This window comes from Octopus sinensis, linkage group LG8 (genome assembly GCF_006345805.1).
Source record: "Octopus sinensis linkage group LG8, ASM634580v1, whole genome shotgun sequence".
NCBI classification, from domain to species: Eukaryota; Metazoa; Mollusca; class Cephalopoda; order Octopoda; family Octopodidae; genus Octopus; species Octopus sinensis.
The window spans coordinates 78,306,937-78,326,576 of record NC_043004.1 but is presented as its reverse complement, the minus strand read 5'-3'; the positions used below and the strand labels follow the sequence as shown (position 1 = coordinate 78,326,576).

The 19,640-nt window shown below is 36.9% G+C and overlaps 1 protein-coding gene across 6 annotated transcripts in view; it reads right to left on the bottom strand.

The window, feature by feature from the left end:
* LOC115214902 overlaps positions 1 to 19,640 on the bottom strand; it is a 147,389-nt gene that overhangs the window by 101,175 nt on the left and 26,574 nt on the right. For all 6 annotated transcript variants that reach the window (XM_029783954.2, XM_029783958.2, XM_029783953.2 and 3 more), the window contains exon 2: positions 10,997 to 11,066. In XM_029783954.2, coding sequence (XP_029639814.1) covers positions 10,997 to 11,048 — 52 coding nt within the window. In that variant the 5' untranslated portion in view covers positions 11,049 to 11,066. The remainder of the gene's footprint in view (positions 1 to 10,996; positions 11,067 to 19,640) is intronic.

The window sequence follows — 19,640 nt, the reverse complement described above, 5'->3', positions numbered from 1 at the left end:
TTTTTACAGTTGGATGCCCTTCCTAACATCAACCACTCAGCAGAGTGGACTTAGTGCTTTTTACATGGCACAAGCACAATAGAGGTCAGTTTTGGCAAGGTTTTTACCCTTGAGGTTCGAACATCATACCATAAGTGGAAGGATATTGTGGAGGAAGCATGATTAAATGGGGGGGGGCAGTGAAAACCTGGGTATATATAAAGTCAGGGGGCTACCAGATAAGACAAAGGAACAGAGCTGTGAGGACAGGATTGGGGATTGAGACCTAGACATAGTATATGAAGGAGGAAATGTGAGGAAGAGATGAGGATTGGTTTGTTGGGGTAGGGTGTGTGAAAAGTTTTCATTACATATGGGTGGAACAAACAGGTTGGGTGGGGGAGCTAGCAGAGAGCAATGATACAGTGGCACAAAGCCAAGAGGACAGGATTGGGGAGTAGGAGGTAAGAATAGTGCATGAAGTGGAAATGTGAAGAAGAGAGATGCAGTTTGGTTTGGTTTGGTAGAGTGGGTGAGAAGTTTTCTAGAACTCAGTTTCGTTGATGTGGGCGGGTCTTCTCACGAACCTCATATTGCCACACATCTCGGTCCATTGTTATTTCCTCCATGAGGCCCAACATCCTGAGATCAGCCCTTACATCTTCATCCCATGTCTTCCTGGGTCTCCCTCTTCCACAGGTACCATCCACTTTCAGTGATTGGCTCTTCTTTATGCAGCTGTCCTCATTCATACGCATCACATGTCCAAACCAATGTAGTCTTCTCTCTTGCATGCTACATTTGATTCCTCTTATGCCCAACTTTTCTCTCAACACATTTGTACTTTGTCCTCTAATGTTGCACATCCAACAGAGCATACTACCTTCATTTCTCTCCAGTCTATGCATGTCTTCTGCATTCAGAGCCCATGTCACACTACCATGGAGTATAGCCATTCGCACACAAGCATCATATAGTCTACCTTTCATTCTGAGAGAGAGTCCTTTTGCTGCCAACAGAGGTAATAGCTCTCTGAACTTCCTCCACCCAATTCTTATTCTAAAAACAATATTTTCAGAGCATCCTCCACCATTGCTAATTTGGTTACCTAGGTAGCAGAAATTATCTACAACCTCAAGAGAGCCTCCTGGACATTTGAGAGAATCGAAGTCCCTTGTGCTCTTAGTGTTTATTGTTCCTGCACATCTGCGACATACAAAGATGAAGTTATCTGTTAAATCTACCTGTGATTTCAGTGTGACCTCTTATGTGTCCATAGTTTACACTGGGTGCAGCGAATGGAATTTCTTCCAACTCCTTTCCTACATATTGAGCAGGGCCATTTACCTGAGAGAAAGAGAGTTTTATCTTCTTTCTTACTAACAACTTCAGTCTTTGCTAGGTTAACTTTGATTCCAGGTTTCATTTCCATACCTGGAATTCCTTCTCCAATTTTGCCAAAGATTCTGCAAAATTGACACCCAGTTTTGAATTCCTCTGTTATGGCCTGGAGGACTATAAAAAGTAAGAGTGGACCGAGAACTGAACCTTGGTGAACCCCTACTTGTATACTAAATTCATCACTGTATTCGTGGTCAACTCTCACCTTACTGACAGCAACACTGGACAAGGCTTGTACAGCTCTAACAAGCCACTCCTCATCTCCTAACTTCCTTAAAGACCACCATATAACAGAGTGGTAGAACTCTGTCAAAAGCTTTCTCCAGGTCGACAAAGACTAAGTACAATGGCTTACCTTTGGCCAAGTACTTTTCCTGTAGCTGTCTCACTAGGAAGATGGCAACAATAATTCTGACACCAAATAATAAATGATCAACTAAGTTAACAGGCTAATCTGTGTCTTCCATAATGTAATTGCTGTTTATATATTAATTAACGAGAAGATGGATTTGGTATTAAACTTTATTCTGTATTATATATATATATATATATATATATATATATACATTTAGCTAAATACAGTGAACTCAAATCTTTTACAATCACAATCCCTTTCAATTAAATTTTATTCACATTTCAAAAAAAAAAATGGCACAAATCAATTTCTTGTGTATTGAAACAGAATGCAAGTAAAATACAAAAAATTTTTAAAAAACAGTGAATAGCAAATATATTGGATTGAAATGTAATGAAAAGTTGATTCGTTACAAAAGCAATTACACAATACGGCTAAGAACTACGTAAAACAACCCAGATTCTTTATTTTGTTTGTTTAATTTATATATTCTATTTTACAGTGTAAACAGAAAGAAAATTACACATCAAAGATCATAATTACTACTGTGATTTTCTTATGACCTCTGTTTATACAACTGCTGATTTCTCAATGAAAAATAATTAAACTCACCACCACCACCAACATCTTTTAAAACAAGGAAGCCTCAAACTTCTAGAAATAGCAGTCAAGTTCCCACAGCTCACATCCCATGATATACAGGTGTAGATACATAGTCAACCTTGACTATTGAAAACCTATACAGATATATATATATATACATACACACATTCACACACACATTTATGTATGCACACACATGCACATGTGCATACATACACATCATCATCATTATCTTCAGTTAACATCCGTTTTCCATGCTGGAATGGGTTGGACAGTTTCACAGGAACTAGCATGACTGGGAGCCATGTCTGTTTTGGCATGGTTTTTTACACTTCCTAATACCAACCACTTTACAAAGTGTACTGGATGCTTTTTACATGGCATCAGCATCAACAGAATGTGTAAGTATGTATGTAAGTATATATATATATATATATATATATATATATTATATATATATATATATATATATATTCTTTTATTTGTTTCAGTCATTTGACTGCAGCCATGCTGGAGCACAGCTTTTTAGTTGAACAAATCGATCCCTGGACTTATTCTTTGTAAGCCTAGTACTTATTCTATCGGTCATTACATTCCAAGTCCAAATTCCACCAAGGTCAACTTTGTCTTTCATCCTTTCGGGGTTGACTAAATAAGTACCAGTTATGCACTGGGGTTGATGTAATCAACTTAATCCCGTTGTCTGTCCTTGTTTGTCCCCTCTATGTTTAGCACCCTGTGGGCAATAAAGAAATATATATATATATATATATATATATATATAGCAGAATAGTTATTCAAGTAAAAAGCCTGGCATTATAGAGCAATGAACCATTTCTATAAATAATAAGTAGAAACTAAAACAATACTTCAAAATATAAAAATAAATTTAGAAAGTATCAAAGCTAAGAACTTACAACCATTAATACAGCAGCTTTGAAGAAATTATTGAGCATTTGCTAGAGTTTATATTCTATTTAAACTGCTGTAAACCATAACACGGAAAAGCAAAGGTAGCGAGATGTTGCCGTTGGGGTAAGAATAAAGTCTACCAAACTCTGATGAGTTTGGATTCTGCATATCCTAACACGCATTAAATGAAGGCATAATGAAAGGTACTGTGAAGTAAATAGGTGTAATAATAGAGATTAGCTTGTGATGGAGGGAGAGTGGTTTTGGCAGAGATACAGAAAAAGAAATGTGTGTGTGTGTATCAGCTGTTAAAACATGGGCTTCGCTTAACTGCTGTAAATATAGTGGTGTATTATTATTATTGGTAAGAAGTGAACATGGGAAGAATAAAAGACTAGTGATGGGGAGAGAGAGCGATGGGGGAGGAAATAAGGGACTGAGAGGCAGTTGAGAGGCATGTTTATAATATGTACTGAATGAGGTGATAAAACACAAAGCTAATCTGCAACTAAGCTAAAGGAGAGAAAATGAAATATTTAGAATAACAGGGAGGTGCACAATAACAATTTAAATGTCAATGTGCACAAGGACAGCTTCAGAAACAATGTGATGGGGCAGAATATGCTTTGAAAAGACTTTTTGGTGATAAGAGCAAAAACATGCTTGAGTTTTCTTTATAGGGTGTATGTTAGGTTGGGTTATGAAGGAATTTATTTTATGCATATGTTGGGAGAATAGGAAAATCAGCAAAATTTTTCTTAAATGTAAAGTGTTGTGGTTGTGTGGAACCACATGGTTCCAGGTTCAATCTCACAATTTGGCATCTTGGGCAGGTGTCTTCTATTGCAGCCTCAGGCACTGACTAAAGCCTTGCAAGTGGATCTGAGAGATGGAAACTGAAAGAAGCCCACTGTGTATGTGTCTTTGTTTGTCACCCAACACCACTTGACCAACTGGTGTAGGGTTTTTTTACATCCCATAACTTAGTGATTCAGCAAAAAGAGTCTGACAGAATAATACCAGGCTAAAAAAAAAGAAATAAGTACTGGGGTTGATTTGTTCGACTAGAATTCTTCAAGGCGGTGCCCCAGCATGGCCACAGTCTAATGACTGAAACAAAAAATAAAAACTGAAGCCTATCAGCCATTGGTGAAAAGAAACTGACAAACTTCTTTGGGGTCACTAGAGTTAAAGGGCTAGAGGAAACTTAACTATCTGTCCAAAAACCAACTATTTCATCAAGGAATTCTTTAAGACAAAAGAGATGGGAAGGAAATCTGCCTAAGTGAGGTTTCAAAGAATTGCTCCAGTTGAGATATTTAGTTCTAGGAATAATCTAAGAGAAGAGACCTAAGTAAGGAGATAAATCATTTTGATTGGCGTTGGAGGACAACAGACTTGGTTTTATTCGATATCAGAAGAATTTGATGCCCATAAGTAAATAAATTCGACTTTTTCAGAAAAAGAGATTGAAAGTGTTGCATGAGAAGATAAATTAGGATTATCTTCACCTTCTGCAAAATATTGGTACACAGTACCATTATAAAGTGTTAGTAGGGGCAAAACCATTTTTCTAGGAAGTATGGTTATAAGTTCCATGATTCCATATTCTCCCATATGGTTCTCCAGGAAATGGGAAATATTGAATTTGAAAAGCTTCGTTAAACAGAAACTAATTTTAATTGCTGATATTTGAGCCGAGAGGTGACAAAATTGATGCTTAAAAACACTGCAAAGTATTGAAAGAGTGAGAGAAGGATGGAATGTTGAGTCGGGTGGGGGTGGGTGGGGTGCAATTTATGAAGAGTCGGTCTTAGCAGCAGCAGTGTTGCTGGCTGCCAAATAGATTAAGATTGAGTCTCATTGGATTAATGAGAATTAAAAATTAAATCCAGTAGATGACTGAAAAATACTTAATAAGGAGCAAAATAATAATAAAAATAATCAGGTAATTTTTAGATCACTTCCAGTAACTATGGTGTGAAGACCTAAGTACAAGATGTGTGTGTGTGAGAGAGAGAGAGAGGGAGAGATATCATCATCTTCATCATTATTTAATGTCCATTTTCCATGCTGGCATGGTTTGACAGGATCCAGTGAACCATAGTCCTGCATTGTGTTCCATGAGAGCTTTGACATAGTTTCTATGCCTGAATGCCCTTCTTAATGCCAACCACTTCACATTGTGTACTGGATACATTTTTTGTGCCACCAATATTACACACACACACACACACACACACACACACACACACATGCTACATGAGGTTTGTAGTATGAGCTAATGATTAAGATTTCAAGTAACTCCATACATCATCATCATCATCCATCCATCATTTTGAATCTGGGTTTTGTCCCCATTAACGGAAGTGGCTAGATCTACCTCAATGCCATAGCAACCACTCTCACACCATCTCGCCATCTTGCCCAGTTTTGTGTGTCCTCCCTTCTCAAGCCAACCCTCCCAATCTCCTCGTCCACCTTTTCCTCAGTCTACCTCGCTTTCGCTGTCCATTTACCTCAAACTCTAGCACCCTCCTCAGAACATGCTCCTCGTCCCTCCTCAACACATGCCCATATCACCACACTCCATTTGCTCTTGCCACTGATTCCTCTAACCCCAGTATCCCCATCAAGTCCTCAGTCCTCCTCTTATTATCAAACAGCCTCACATCACACATTTCTCTCACCATTGCTCTCTCGGTCCTTCTCAAAATTGCTATCTCTCTCTCTCTCTCTCTCTCTCTCTCTCTCTCTCTCTCTAACACAGTGGAAATTAAATATTCATCACCATAATTCATAGACATGCAACATTTGTTGAGTTGTAAATGAAATCAACAAAGGCTTAAATACAAAATTTTCCCACAGAATATCAAGCTTTACAAGACGTTAGACATCAACATCATTTAATGTCCATTTGCCATGTTAGTATGGGTTGGACAGTTTGACAGAAGCTGGTAAGGCTGGAGACTGCACCAAGCTGAAATGTCAGTTTTGGCATGGCCCCCAACAGCTTGATGCCCTTCCTAACATCAACTACGTTTTGGTGTGTACTGGGTGCATTTCTCATGTCACCAGCACTAGCGAGGTTACCAAGACAGAAAAAGAGCAAACACTAAGTTTCAGCAAGGCTTGAACTCGGGGCCTTCTGCTTCTGAAACGGGTGTAATAACAAAGATACCAATGGCATTTTAAATGTGACATCTTTGTTTGGCTTAAAATGTCTCAATCCTTACAGACAGAACTAGATAACAGAATTTCCAGTGAAAAGCAATTTTTAAGACTTAAATTCATTTATGCCAAGAACATGTTAATTAGGAAATCACATGGACCCCTTTTAATACACTTATCCATGTGAATGTGTATGTATATGTGTATATATATACATATATAAACGGTCTGCAGCCGTCTACTCAACACCTGCAGCTGTCTATTCAATCTCTGACAAGATTTGACTTCCAAGTAATTTAAAATTTTTTTAATTAATTTTCTGAAGGTCTTCAATTGAATCAGCTGTAAAATGTTGGTCAATTTTCTAATTAATAAATGATAATTTATTAATTATCTCTCTATTTTCTTATCTTATTTTTTACAGACAGTTAGAGACAGACAGACTGACATATATATATATATATATATATATATATATATACATACATACAAAATTTTGAATTTGGTTCACGGATCCCCAGTACTCCCTTTGTGGACCACCAAGAGTCCACAGACCTCAGGTTGGAAACCACTGGTCTATAGAATGCTTAGGGACACGCCATACAATTGACACAAAACAGCAGGCAATTACCAAATCCTTTTTTCTGATGGAAGTCTAAAATGCAATTAAAGAAATCAGATTGTCTCTTATTTGGCACCAATCCTGGTTTTCTATAGCCAAACAATAGAATCACTCATAATCAGTAAGGTTCACTCCTATCAACTGTGTAGCAAGTGCTTGCAACTAGGTGTGTGGGGGGTGCAATGATTGTGAATGAGATGCATTGTCTGACAAGCAATGTTGTTTATTTCTTGTCTTCTGTGAAAAACATGTCTGGGCATGAAGAAACATTACCTTGCTTGGAAAGAAGTGAAAGATGGTAAGATGAAGGGCACTGGTCACGGAAAATCAGGCTCAACAAATTCTGCCTGACTCATACAAGCACAAAAAGTGGATGTTAAATGAGGATAATGACAAGGGAAATGATGGAATTGAAAACAATGTATTGTAATGTACAAACTATATAGATTCTGACGAATATTTCCACATGTCCTATATAGCAAGGAGTTATCAACTGTTCAGAGTCCATGTATCAACAGAGAGATACCTTAGTCTCTAGCTTACAAGACAATGTCACTTGAAAGATATCTGAGAAAACAAGGTACAAATTGAGTCGTTTTACTTCTCATTTCATGTTATCAAACTTAATTTTTTAGACCCCACTGCCCTACTATACAAGAGAGAAATATTGTGAATGGTGAAAAATGATTTCAACAATAAAGTCCACCGTCCTCTCCGTCTTTCTCTCTCTCTCTTACCATAATCCATCTCCAGGATTATCCGTCATCTGCTCTCTCTCTTTCTCTTTCTCAAACATGCATCTACCATTACTGTTTCTCTTCTATTACCCTCTGTCACTACCGTCTCTCTTCCATTTGCCCTTCCAGCACAGTCTCCTCCGTTTCTTACTCCTCCCCCCACCACGTCACTCCAATCCATATTGGCTTCTTTCATCTTGGTGCATTTCCTGTCATCTCCCTTTCTTCTAGACCCTACTTTTGGTCACACTCTTCAATAAATGAAGAACCTGTGGAATAATGAGGACTCTTAAGCCTTATAGGGTAACAGGCAACATCAATAGTGCTGGTGCTAAGATTAAATGTATCCCATTCTATCTATAAAGTGATCAGGTTTAAGAAGGATACCCAGCTATCGAAACCAAGCCCAAAATTGAAGGTATGAGTAGGATTTGGCCATCTAGCCTATCAATGAGAGCATTAACTCCAAACAGAATTTGGAACATAATAAACCATCCTACCTGTGCTAGTATGGAAATCAGTACAGTGGCAGCTTCCTAAAAATTATGGATTTTGTATCCAGAGAGACACAAGGCATGGTTGTGTGGTCAGGAAGTATATTTCCTGAGTTTCATTTTCCATACAGAATGTGCGACTCTTTGTTTACTCATCTTCGGTACTCTACATATTTTCTTTTAATACATTTTAATTACTGTGCTATTTAGTGCGGTACTGTACTCTGTTTCCATTTATTAATTTATTAATTTTTAGGCCTGAAAATGCTTATTTTACAACAGAAATAATTAAGATCTGAAAAAATATAAATTCCTATCGGCCACAGAAACCCGCGATATAAATTTACATATATTAGCAAGAAGAATCCATGCTGTACTGAGGGTGTGATAGGTGAACCGCGATATGGTCAGTGATTACTGTAGTGGGTAAATTAAAGTAATGAAGGAGCCTTTAGTATAATTATGAAAATCTGACATCTCTTAACCCTTTGAACATGGAAAGTTGATACATTCACTCAAAATATTATTATCATTAACTGCTGAAAGCAATTTCACTCTGCAGCCTTGAAAAAAACCTCTCCTTATGTCGTATGAAGAGGAGTCGTCTGCAGTGACACTTCTTACACAAAATTTTTCAGATTTTCTTAAAAGTCTTTTTTTACATATTTCATCAAATATCTGTTTACAGAGCAAGAATCAAATTCTTTTAGTGGTGGAGACGAAAGCTGAACCAAAAGGAGATACAAGAAAAAAGTATTTTACATTTTTACAGGAACAACCATCACACACACACACACACACACACACACACAAGTAGGTGATCAACCAGACTATAGGATGTTGTCATACATCACTCGTTACAATACACTTTACACTGTCTCACCTTTTTAATAATGCCACCCCCACTGGCAAGACAAGCAGGCCAACATCCCCATCTGACCAGAAAGCTACTTTGTCACAGGGTGCACCCACTTACAACTGAGTGGACTGGAGCAATGTGAAAGGAAGCATCTTGCTCAAGAACACAACATGTCACTCACTCCAAGACTTGAACCCATCATCTAGCAATCCTGAGTGCAACACTAACCACTAGGCCACGTGCCTTCACACACACAGTTTAAATACCAGCAAGCATTACAGAAACTAAATCTGTGTAACTGATTTCGAAAAATAAAACAAAAAACAGATCTTTTTGTCTCCTTTCAATAATCCAGTTGGAGAGATGAAAAGTTCAATGAAAGGAATGTCATGTGATGACTAATCAATGATAATCTTAAGAAACATTAATTTACAAAAGAACCTTAACCTCTCTCTCTCTCTCTTACTCTCTAGACAGACAGATGGACATAGACAGACAGTCAGACCGACATAGATAGATAGACAGGCAGACAGACAGACAGAAATAGACAGACAGACAGACATAAACAGATAGACATAGACAGATAGAGAGACAGACAGACATAGATAGACAGACAGACATAAATAGACAGACAGACATAGATAGATTGACAGACATAGATAGACTGACAGACAGACATAGATTGACAGACATAGATAGACAGACAGACAGACATAGATTGACAGACATAGATAGACAGACAGACAGACATAGATTGACAGACATAGATAGACAGACAGACATAGATAGATAGATAGATAGATAGATAGATAGATAGATAGATAGATAGACATAGATAGATAGACAGACAGACATAGATAGATAGACAGACAGACATAGATAGATAGACAGACATAGATAGATAGATAGAGAGAGACAGAGATATCTAGATAGATATAGATAGAGAGATGGACAGACGGACAGACAGACAGATGTATATATATCTTAAAGAAGCTAAGGAATTTTCTTTTTTGCCAAGCAATTATCAAACAAACTCATAAGAAACACATGCTTATTTTGCAACGTAGTGAGCTGGTTTTATCAGATATAGATAGATAATCTGTAATCCTGCTTAACACCATCATCTGGCCCTTGGATACCTCTATCAAGGTCCATTTTTTAGCAAGCATTTGAGTCAAGTCTCCAGTCTAAGAAAAAACTTCCATCCACCAGGCCTGAACACTATGAGATGCTTCTTTTCCTTCTCTGACTAAACACTAATGTAAAGTTTTTTCTAATTAAAAAAAACTCGTTAAGGAACTTATAAGAGCTGACCTGATATTATTTTGTAAAATCTGTAAATCATAACATTTTGAAAGAATCAGTAACAGACTTAAACATAAACCTGACAGATGTGTAAGTGTGGCCGTGTGGATAAGGAGGTTGCTTTCCAGCCATGTGGTTTCAGGTTCAATCTCACTGTGCAGCATCTTCGGCAAGTGTCTATTGCCCTAGGCCGGTCAAAGCCTTGTGAGTGGATTTGGTTGACAGAAACTGAAAGAAGCCCATTATATGTGTATGTATGTCTTTGTGTTTGTCCCCCATTACTACTTGACAACTGGTGTTGGTTTGTTAACGTCCCCGTAACTTCACAGTCTAGCAAAAGAGATTGATAGAATACCAGGCTTACAAAAATAAGAACTGGGGTCAATTTGTTTGGTCATGATTGGGCACTGCTTTGAAGAATTTAGTCACTGTCCTAAGACTGAAACTTGTACAAGATAGAAAATAAATTACAACCAAAAACTAATGATGTCTAATTAAAAATATTAATGAGTCAATGTAAGGAAAAGGGAGTAGACAACAAAATTCAAACTCAATTACCTTCATCTTCTTCAAAGTCATCTAAAACTTTATCCAGATCAACGATATCCATCTTAGATGCTGGTATGATCTGAAATAACAAAAAGGCAAAACGATTTTACTTCAAAGCATTCAATGGTATTTTGACAAGCAGAAAAATGTCAGCATTTCTGTTTACAATGATTAGCCTCGGCTGGACTTTTTTAAGCTGACTAAAACTAGGCCTCTGTTATTATCACAGTCAAAACAATAGAGCTATAAAACTGGTTAAAAGTTTATCAATCAATAATTAATACATCTCATTAAATCAGACTTTCAAATCAAAGACTCTAGCTGACCTCAAGTTGACAGCTGGAAATTACATTTAAAATGATCTCTTCCTTTCAACCAGAATAAATAAGAAATAATGTTGTGCTTTTCTCTAAATTTAAAAAGAAACTTAATATTTATAATAATAATTCTTTCCAATAGGTGTAGGGGTGTATTTGTGTTCAACATAAAGGCACAGATGTGGCTGTGCGATAATAAGTTTGCTTCCCAACTGCATGGTTTTAGGTTCAGTCCCACTGCATGGCACTGTGAGTATCTTCTACTATATAGCTTCAGGCTGACCAAAACCCTGGGAGTGGATTTGGCAGACGGAAGCTGAAAGAAGTCTATTGTTATACGATGTGTGTGTGTTTGTCCTCCAACTATATGACAACTGGTATTGGTGTGTTCGGGTCCCTGTAACCTAGCAGTTCAGCAAAAGAGTTTGGTATAATAAATACTTGGCTTAAAAATAAGTAGTGGGGCCGATTCATTCAACTAAAAATTCTTCAAGGCAGTGCCCTAGCATGGCCACAGCCTAATGTCTGAAACAAGTAAAAGATAAAAAACAACATTGGAACAAGACCTGAAATCTGAGAGAGAAGAATAAGTCAATTACATCGACCCTAGTACTTGATCGGTACTTTATTTTATTAGCCCTGAAAGGATAAAAGGCAGAATTGGCCACGGTGAGATTTGAACTCCAAAAGTAAAGAACTGGAAGAAAAACTACCATGCAGTTTGCCCAACTCCAACACACGGGCAATTTTGCCAAGAAAATAGTAATAAAAGTTTAAATATTTGCAATTAAAATTGTTTTGCTTACTTTAATAAAAGTATTTTAAATCATGCATATATATATATATATATATATAGGCAGAGGTGTGGCTTTGTGGTAAGAAGCTTGCTTCCCAACCACATGGTTCTGGGTTCAGTCCCACTCTGTGACACCTTAGGCAAGTGTCTTCTACTACTACAGCTTCAGGCTGAGCAAAGCCTTGAGTGGATTTGGTTGGCAGAAACTGAAAGAAGCCCATCATATGTATATATGTGTGTGTGTCTGTGTGTTCTGTGTTTGTCCTCCCCACCATCACTTGACAACTGTTGTTGGTGTGTTTACATTCTCGTAACTTAGCGGTTCAGCAATAGAGCCATCAAATGTAAATAATGTCCATTTGTGCTAGTTTTGTAAAAGATAAAATTAGTAAATGTTAGTAAATTCTCGCTACGTCAGCAATGAAAATGTTTCAATGTTTCACTGATTGTAATGTCAGCAATTTGTGTGGGGGGGGGCAGTAACCACGAGTAATAATTAACACAGGAACTCTTAGTTCAACTGGAGACAATCTCTGCTGGTGCCAGTGACATTGATAATATGGCACCCAGTAAATACTGTAAACTGGTTGGTGACAGGAAGGGTATCCAGTGACAAACCACCACCACCACCCACCCACCCCATGTCTTGCACCCTTCACCCACCATAAAACACAACATCTACAACAATGGCAGAGGTGGCTGTGCTTTCTCTGTTGCTGTGTAGATCAGATGACAGAGGACTGTATAGAGATGCGAGGTGCTGTAAAACCTGTCCATCCCATGACAGCATGGGGAAAAATCACACACAAAACAATGCTGGTGAGGATGATGCTGATGATGGCACAAGTGTTAGTGTGATATGCAATATATATATATATATATATATATATATATATATATGTTTGATAAAGTAGGAACATCAGAATCTGTATTTTGTCTGTGTAGAGAGAACAATGGAATAAATGTAATAGAATATTAGAATAACTCATTTAAAGGATGTAAAATAATTCCCAAATTCTGTGGACAGCCCACAATATGAGTAAAAGGAAGGAAGGAAGGAAGGAAGAAAAGGAAGGGAGGGAGAGAGAAAGAGAGGGAAGGAAGGAAGGAAGGATGCATGCATGCATGCATATGCAGTTGTTCGAAAATGTCATCACGGTATTATCTACTGATGAGACATGACGTTGCAGCTAGAACACTCTATAATGAAATCCATCAGAAGCATAATCGCAAGGACAAAGAAATAAGAACCCATAATGTGGTAGAAGCCATAACCACTCATAATAAAAAGGAATACTGGTGGAATGTCCCAGCGAAGACCTCAATAAAATGTAAGCACAACAGACCTAATAGAATGATTTGGGATAGAGAAGAGAAACTGTGCACAGTTGTGGACATTAGCTGCCCAGCGGATGTTAACATAAACCAGAAGATCAGTGAAAAAGAGAACACCTATGCTGAACTTTTGAGATATCTGCAGTTACTCTATCCAGTTCAAGTTTATACCTGTAATTATTGGGGCCCTGAGATATGTAACACACTACCTAAATACCAATCTTGATAAATTATGCTTCTCAACACCAGAAAGGAGAAAGCTAATTCGAAATCTACAGATCCAATCCATCAGTGGAACTGTTAAAATCTGTAAAACTTCCCAGAAGTTTATCGTTTAAATATACATGAGCATGTCTAGATATGCAACTCTATGCAAACAAAAATACCCTGTTGTTGATGTTGAAATTCCAATGAAGGAATCTTGGATCTAGGTTAGAAATTGGTTCTTTCTCTATTGGCAAGAAATCTTGAAATAAACTGAATGACATACATACATACATACATACAGACAGACAGATTTATCACTGGAGAGAACATAGCTTCCTAACTGACCTTTATAATATAATCACAGAAACTAGAGCCTCTGCCATCTGACATAATTTCTGGCCATTGTTAATTAGTCATTTCATAGAGACTATAATTATTAATAAAAACAAATTCTTACATTAATGAAAGGAAAATTAAAGGGCAAATCCTTTGCATACTGTTCACTAGGAAAAACAATTACATTTTAGGCAAACCCGTAAACATAGTTTTAATCTCAATTAGTGATAAATTAAAGATTTTCCTAAGTTTCAAAATCCTCTGAATTTATTCAAAAGACTATTTTAGCTACTTATTTATTTATTTTTGTTTTGTAGAGATAATCTTAATAAGTAATTCAAAACCAAGAAATATCTCATAAGCAATCACAGTAAACTGTGAAATTTTGATACTCAAAAATTGTGACAAGGACATTAAAAACAAACAGAATATGATAAGAGTACAAGAGTTGAAAATGAAGTTAATTTTCAACAAAAACAAACGGGCAAAGTACTTAAGTTGTTAAGTACAGAAATGGAAGATAATAATAATAATAATAATAACTGAAGAGACATCTGAATGAATTAGAAGGACTAATTAATAAACAAGAGTTTTCTTCCTCGACTGAAAATAGAACAAGCGGTGACCCTGCTTGTACTTATTCTCAGGTTTATTTTAGGGAATGAAACTGAAGTATATTTTAAACTACATCAGTCATCATCATCTTTTATTTGATTTCTTTAAAAACAAACAAACAAACAAAAATCATGCCACTGGCAAGAAAAACTGCAGATAAATCATCATCATCATCATCAACACCCACTTTTTCATGCTTGCATGTCAGATGAAATTTGTTTTCTGTGGCTGGATGCCCTTCCTGCCACCAACCCTTACCAGTCTCCAAGCAAGATAATATTTACTCATGGCTAGACATGTTCCATGGAAGACTGGCTTACAACCATCACATGATGTCAAGATAAGGGTGCACATAAGCACACACACAGGCACACACATACGACAGGCTTTCCTCCAGTTTCTGTCCACCAAATGTTGACGATGGTGCAGAAGTAGTTGGTGGGAATGCTCAAAGAGTTGTAGGTGGGTAGGCGATCCACAACTTGGAGCTATACAGGAGGATGGTCAGTACAAGGGTTCTGTACAACCTGTTTTTGAACCTTACCTTGAGAATATGCTATTTCAGACTCTTTTACACAACCTGCAAAATGCACTGTTTACCTTTGCCAGCCCATTGCCAACCTCTATGTCAATGTTACGCTTTAGCAAGATGGTCAACCCCATCACCTAAACTTGCAGACTGTCTTCACCTCTGTCCCACCAACAGTGATACAGGGTGGATGATAACCTTGCAGGGGTGCGGACTAACAGAAAACATCTGTCTTCAAGCTGACTTCTCTTCTAAAGAATTCCACAGCAAGATGTTAAATGCTGAAGAATTGGTTCTGTGTTGGCAACAAATGCTACCTCTTGAATGAGCCGATAGGAACACCACATATTTGTTCAACACTGAGCAGAAATGTTCTGACAACATCATGGAAAGACTAAGAGGTTTCTCAAAATTCCTCAGCTATATCATTCAACTACATACACAAACGAGTCCAGATACAAAAATGAACCCTTGGAACCCAAGATAATATGGTGCGAGTTAAGGCTGCATTAACATGCCAATACTCTTCACTATTTCTCTTCACCATTTGCTTATGATGCCCATAAGGATCATAAAAGACTCTGGTGAGGAGCAAAATCTTTACATTTGTTACTGCACAAATGGCAGCCTGTTTAACTTCAAGTTACAAAGACACTATGCACACACATGCATGCATACGCATGTAAGTATGTATGTCACCATCATCATTTTACATCTAGAAAGAAACATTAAAAGTATAAAAGACCAAATTATCAAGACATCCAGAGCTGCCTCATCGAGGAAACTAAGAAAAAAAAAGGGGGGGGGGATTAAACAGCAAAAGAAAAAAGATGGTGGGGGGTGTAACAGGTTGTACACTTCAGACCAAATGGTGTGTTCAGCCATGCCTCATGGACAAAATGGCAAAGATGTTGCCACAGAGAATGGCCAGTGACACTTGCTGCAACAGCCACCACCCCCACCTCGCAGGACTCATTTCTTGGATGGACTGCAGTTATCCCAATTTTGCAGAGGGAATTAGCACCACAGGAGCCAAGAACACCTGAAGTCCCCCTCAATGGTAACCAACACAAACAGAGGTGTGTGTGTGTGTGTGTGTGTGTGTGTGTGTGTGGTGTGTGTGTGTGTGTGTGCGTGCGTGCATGTGTGTGTGCAGTGAAAAATGCGGCACATGGGGATAATAAAGACGGAATAACCCAGAAAACACACACACACAATGAATGCAAACATTGCATGTACAATTCATACGATATAATACAACATAATATATTATATATATTTATAATATTAATAATAATATATATTATGTAATATTTTTGCTTCTTCTGTACATCAGAATAGAGTCTTTGTTCTCCTTTGAAACAAGTATACTGTGTTGGCAAATTATTTATCATCTGTTTAGACTTCATTTTCTAGAATGGAATTCTAAGTAGATAATAGTAAAAGATTTCTTTGGATCTGTTGCACCATTCTACTGGTTATTTCACCATTAACATAATTCTGTCACCACTTTTACATACCAGGCATTCTTGTCTCTCATTTTCAAAGGCTGTCACACTTACTTGCTGTTACACACACATATAATTTATACATGTTGACACACACACACACACACACTAGTACACACAGACACACATTTACACACATGCATGCATAGACACAGGTGCATGCATTCACACACACACACACACACACACACACAAATTAATGACAAAAAAGTGTGACAATCATTCAAAAGACACACAAGAATGCCTGATATGTAAAAAGCAGTGACAGAACCCCATAAATGGTGAAACAGCCAGTAGAATGGGGCAACAGATCAAAAACAATGGTTCTAATATTATCTTCCATTTTCTGGGATGAACTTTTAAGTGGATTATAAAGCTATAGCTTTAATCTCATCGGAGGCAGATCTATGGAATATTTTTTCGATATTTTAACCCTTTTGATACGAACCCACCCGAAACAGACCCTCATTCTATGATACAAACTTCTTGTTTTAAAGGATCTTAATTAAAACTTTCCATTGAAATTTCATGTTAATTCACATTCCAATCAGTTTAATAACTTTACTAAACTGTTCGTTATTTTCAAAATTTATTGAAATAAAGCCAGTTGTTTCAACAGAAATATGGTAACACAATGGTTAGAGTAATCTAAATTAAAACCTTCCACCAAAATCTCATATCAGTTTATGGTCCAAACACTAGCTTAATAATGACAAATAGATTGTACCAAATTCTTCATTTTTTTAAAAATTTATTGAAATAAAGGCAGTGCATTCAACAGAAATATGGTAACAAAATGGTAGCTATTTCTCTATGGCTGAGCTTGGACACATCTGAAATATTTGTTCTAATTTGTCCTCATGTCAGCAATATGGATTTCTGCTGTCAAATTATTTATATTTCTGTTCTATAATTATCTGCTACATGTCTATAGTTGTCTACATGTCTCACCATTTCTGTCTGTTGATACAACTAATTAATACTTTAATAATTACACACCTCTAGCAAACAGCCAACTCTCCAATTACCTTCAGCAGATAAAAAGACGCAAAAGAAAAATAGAGACATATTTCTTGATGAAAACAAAATATCTATTCTATTTCTGTACACCTAAAATGTAACGGCTTAACCGTTTTCAGAAATAATCCTTCAGCTAAAGGAATTCGGAATTTATGACGTCACCAATGTACCACATAGGGAGGCTGGCATCATTGTAGTTTTATTTGCAGATCTTGAGATTAAAATTTTTTTTAAATATTAAAAGTAGCAATCTTTCAAATAGCTTTTCCACAATTAAAGGAAACGACATTGGTGATAAAATAAAAGGATTAGCCAGCAGACACAGGAGATGGGAATGGATTTCTAAATTTAGCATCCGACAAGGAATCTCTGCAAGCTCCAGGAAAAATATTACAACTAAACTAAATACAACTCATTTAAATCTTATGTTGTTTGGAAATTTAATTAGTTTTCTTTTGAAAATACACATCAATTGTGTGTTCTGAATCAGCATATTTATTTTAAAGGACAAATCTTCAATTTTTCATACACTACAAAAAAAAAAAGAAAGAAAATTTAATTAAAAGCTGACAAATGGCTTTGCTTCAACAGATCAGTTTTCTTATAGAAAACTTATAAAATTAGAGATCAATTTCTTAAAGAAAACCTAGAAGACTGCAACCATTGCAGTGTAAAGAAAGGAATAAATTGTCGACATTATTCTAAGAAGCATTGTCGCAAAACAAGAATCAACAAAATATATTTTCTCTCAATAAAAACAGAATTATTTGTACAAAATATTAACATTAGAAATGTTTTTATTTGATGAAAAAATACAAATAGTAACTCAATAACCTTCTATTTGTATATAGGCAACGGGCATGGCTGTGCGGTAAGAAGTATGCTTCCCAACTGCATGGTTCTAGGTTCAGTCTCACTGTGTGGCACCTTGGGCAAATGTCTTCTACCACAGCCTCAGGCCCACACCAAAGCCTTGTGAATGGAATTGGTAGATGGAATCTGAAAGAAGCTTGTGTGTGTCCCACAACCACTTGACAACCAGTGTTGGCATGTTTACGTCCCCACAACTTAACAGCTCAGCAAAAGGCTTAAAATTTAATAGGTACTGGGGTTAGTTTGTTTGACAAAAATTCCTCAAGGTGGTGCCCCAGCATGGCCACAGTCTAATGCCTGAAACCAGATGAAAGGTATTGATATGATAATGCTATCCTACGTTTTCATGCAAATATCCTCAAAAAATATACCTCACATCTTTTAATTATCATTATTTTAAAGTTCACTTTTCCATGTTTGCAGGTGTCAGACACAATTTGTTGAGGCAGATTCTCTATGGCAAGATGCTCTTCCTGTTGCTAACCTTCCCTTGTTTTCAAGCAGAAGTAATATTTTTCTATGACCAGACATGCATTTCATGGAAGACTAGAAACAAAGAACATCACTTGTATGATGGTGACACTCCTTTATGACATCAAATGATATCTACACACACACACACACATTCATACGACAAGCTTCTTTCAATTTTCATCTACTAAATCCACTCACAAAGCTTTGGTTGGCCTGGAGCTATAATAGAAGACAGTTAAATAAGGCACCACATAGTGGGACAGAACCTGTAACCTCATGGTTGGGAAACAAGCTTCCTAACCATACAGCCACATTTGTGCTTTATACTAACAAAAAAATTCTTCCTGTGGTATTTACTGCAGAAGTTGCCTTAATACTATGTACTTGTCCCATCTTAAACGATAAGCAAAGGATGATTTAGGCAAAAATACATTGAAAAAAAAATACATTTTATGAATGAATTTAGCTGCCAAGATTTTTAATGTAAAAAGTTTTAGATATTACAAGCACCAATTCAAGACAGTCAAGAAGAACGAGACCACTGAGAGAAAGACATATCTGTTGCTTGCCAGGTGACCACATTACCATTTACATTACAGAACACTTGCCGCTGCCGTTGCCATTCCTACTTTCTCAAATTAGG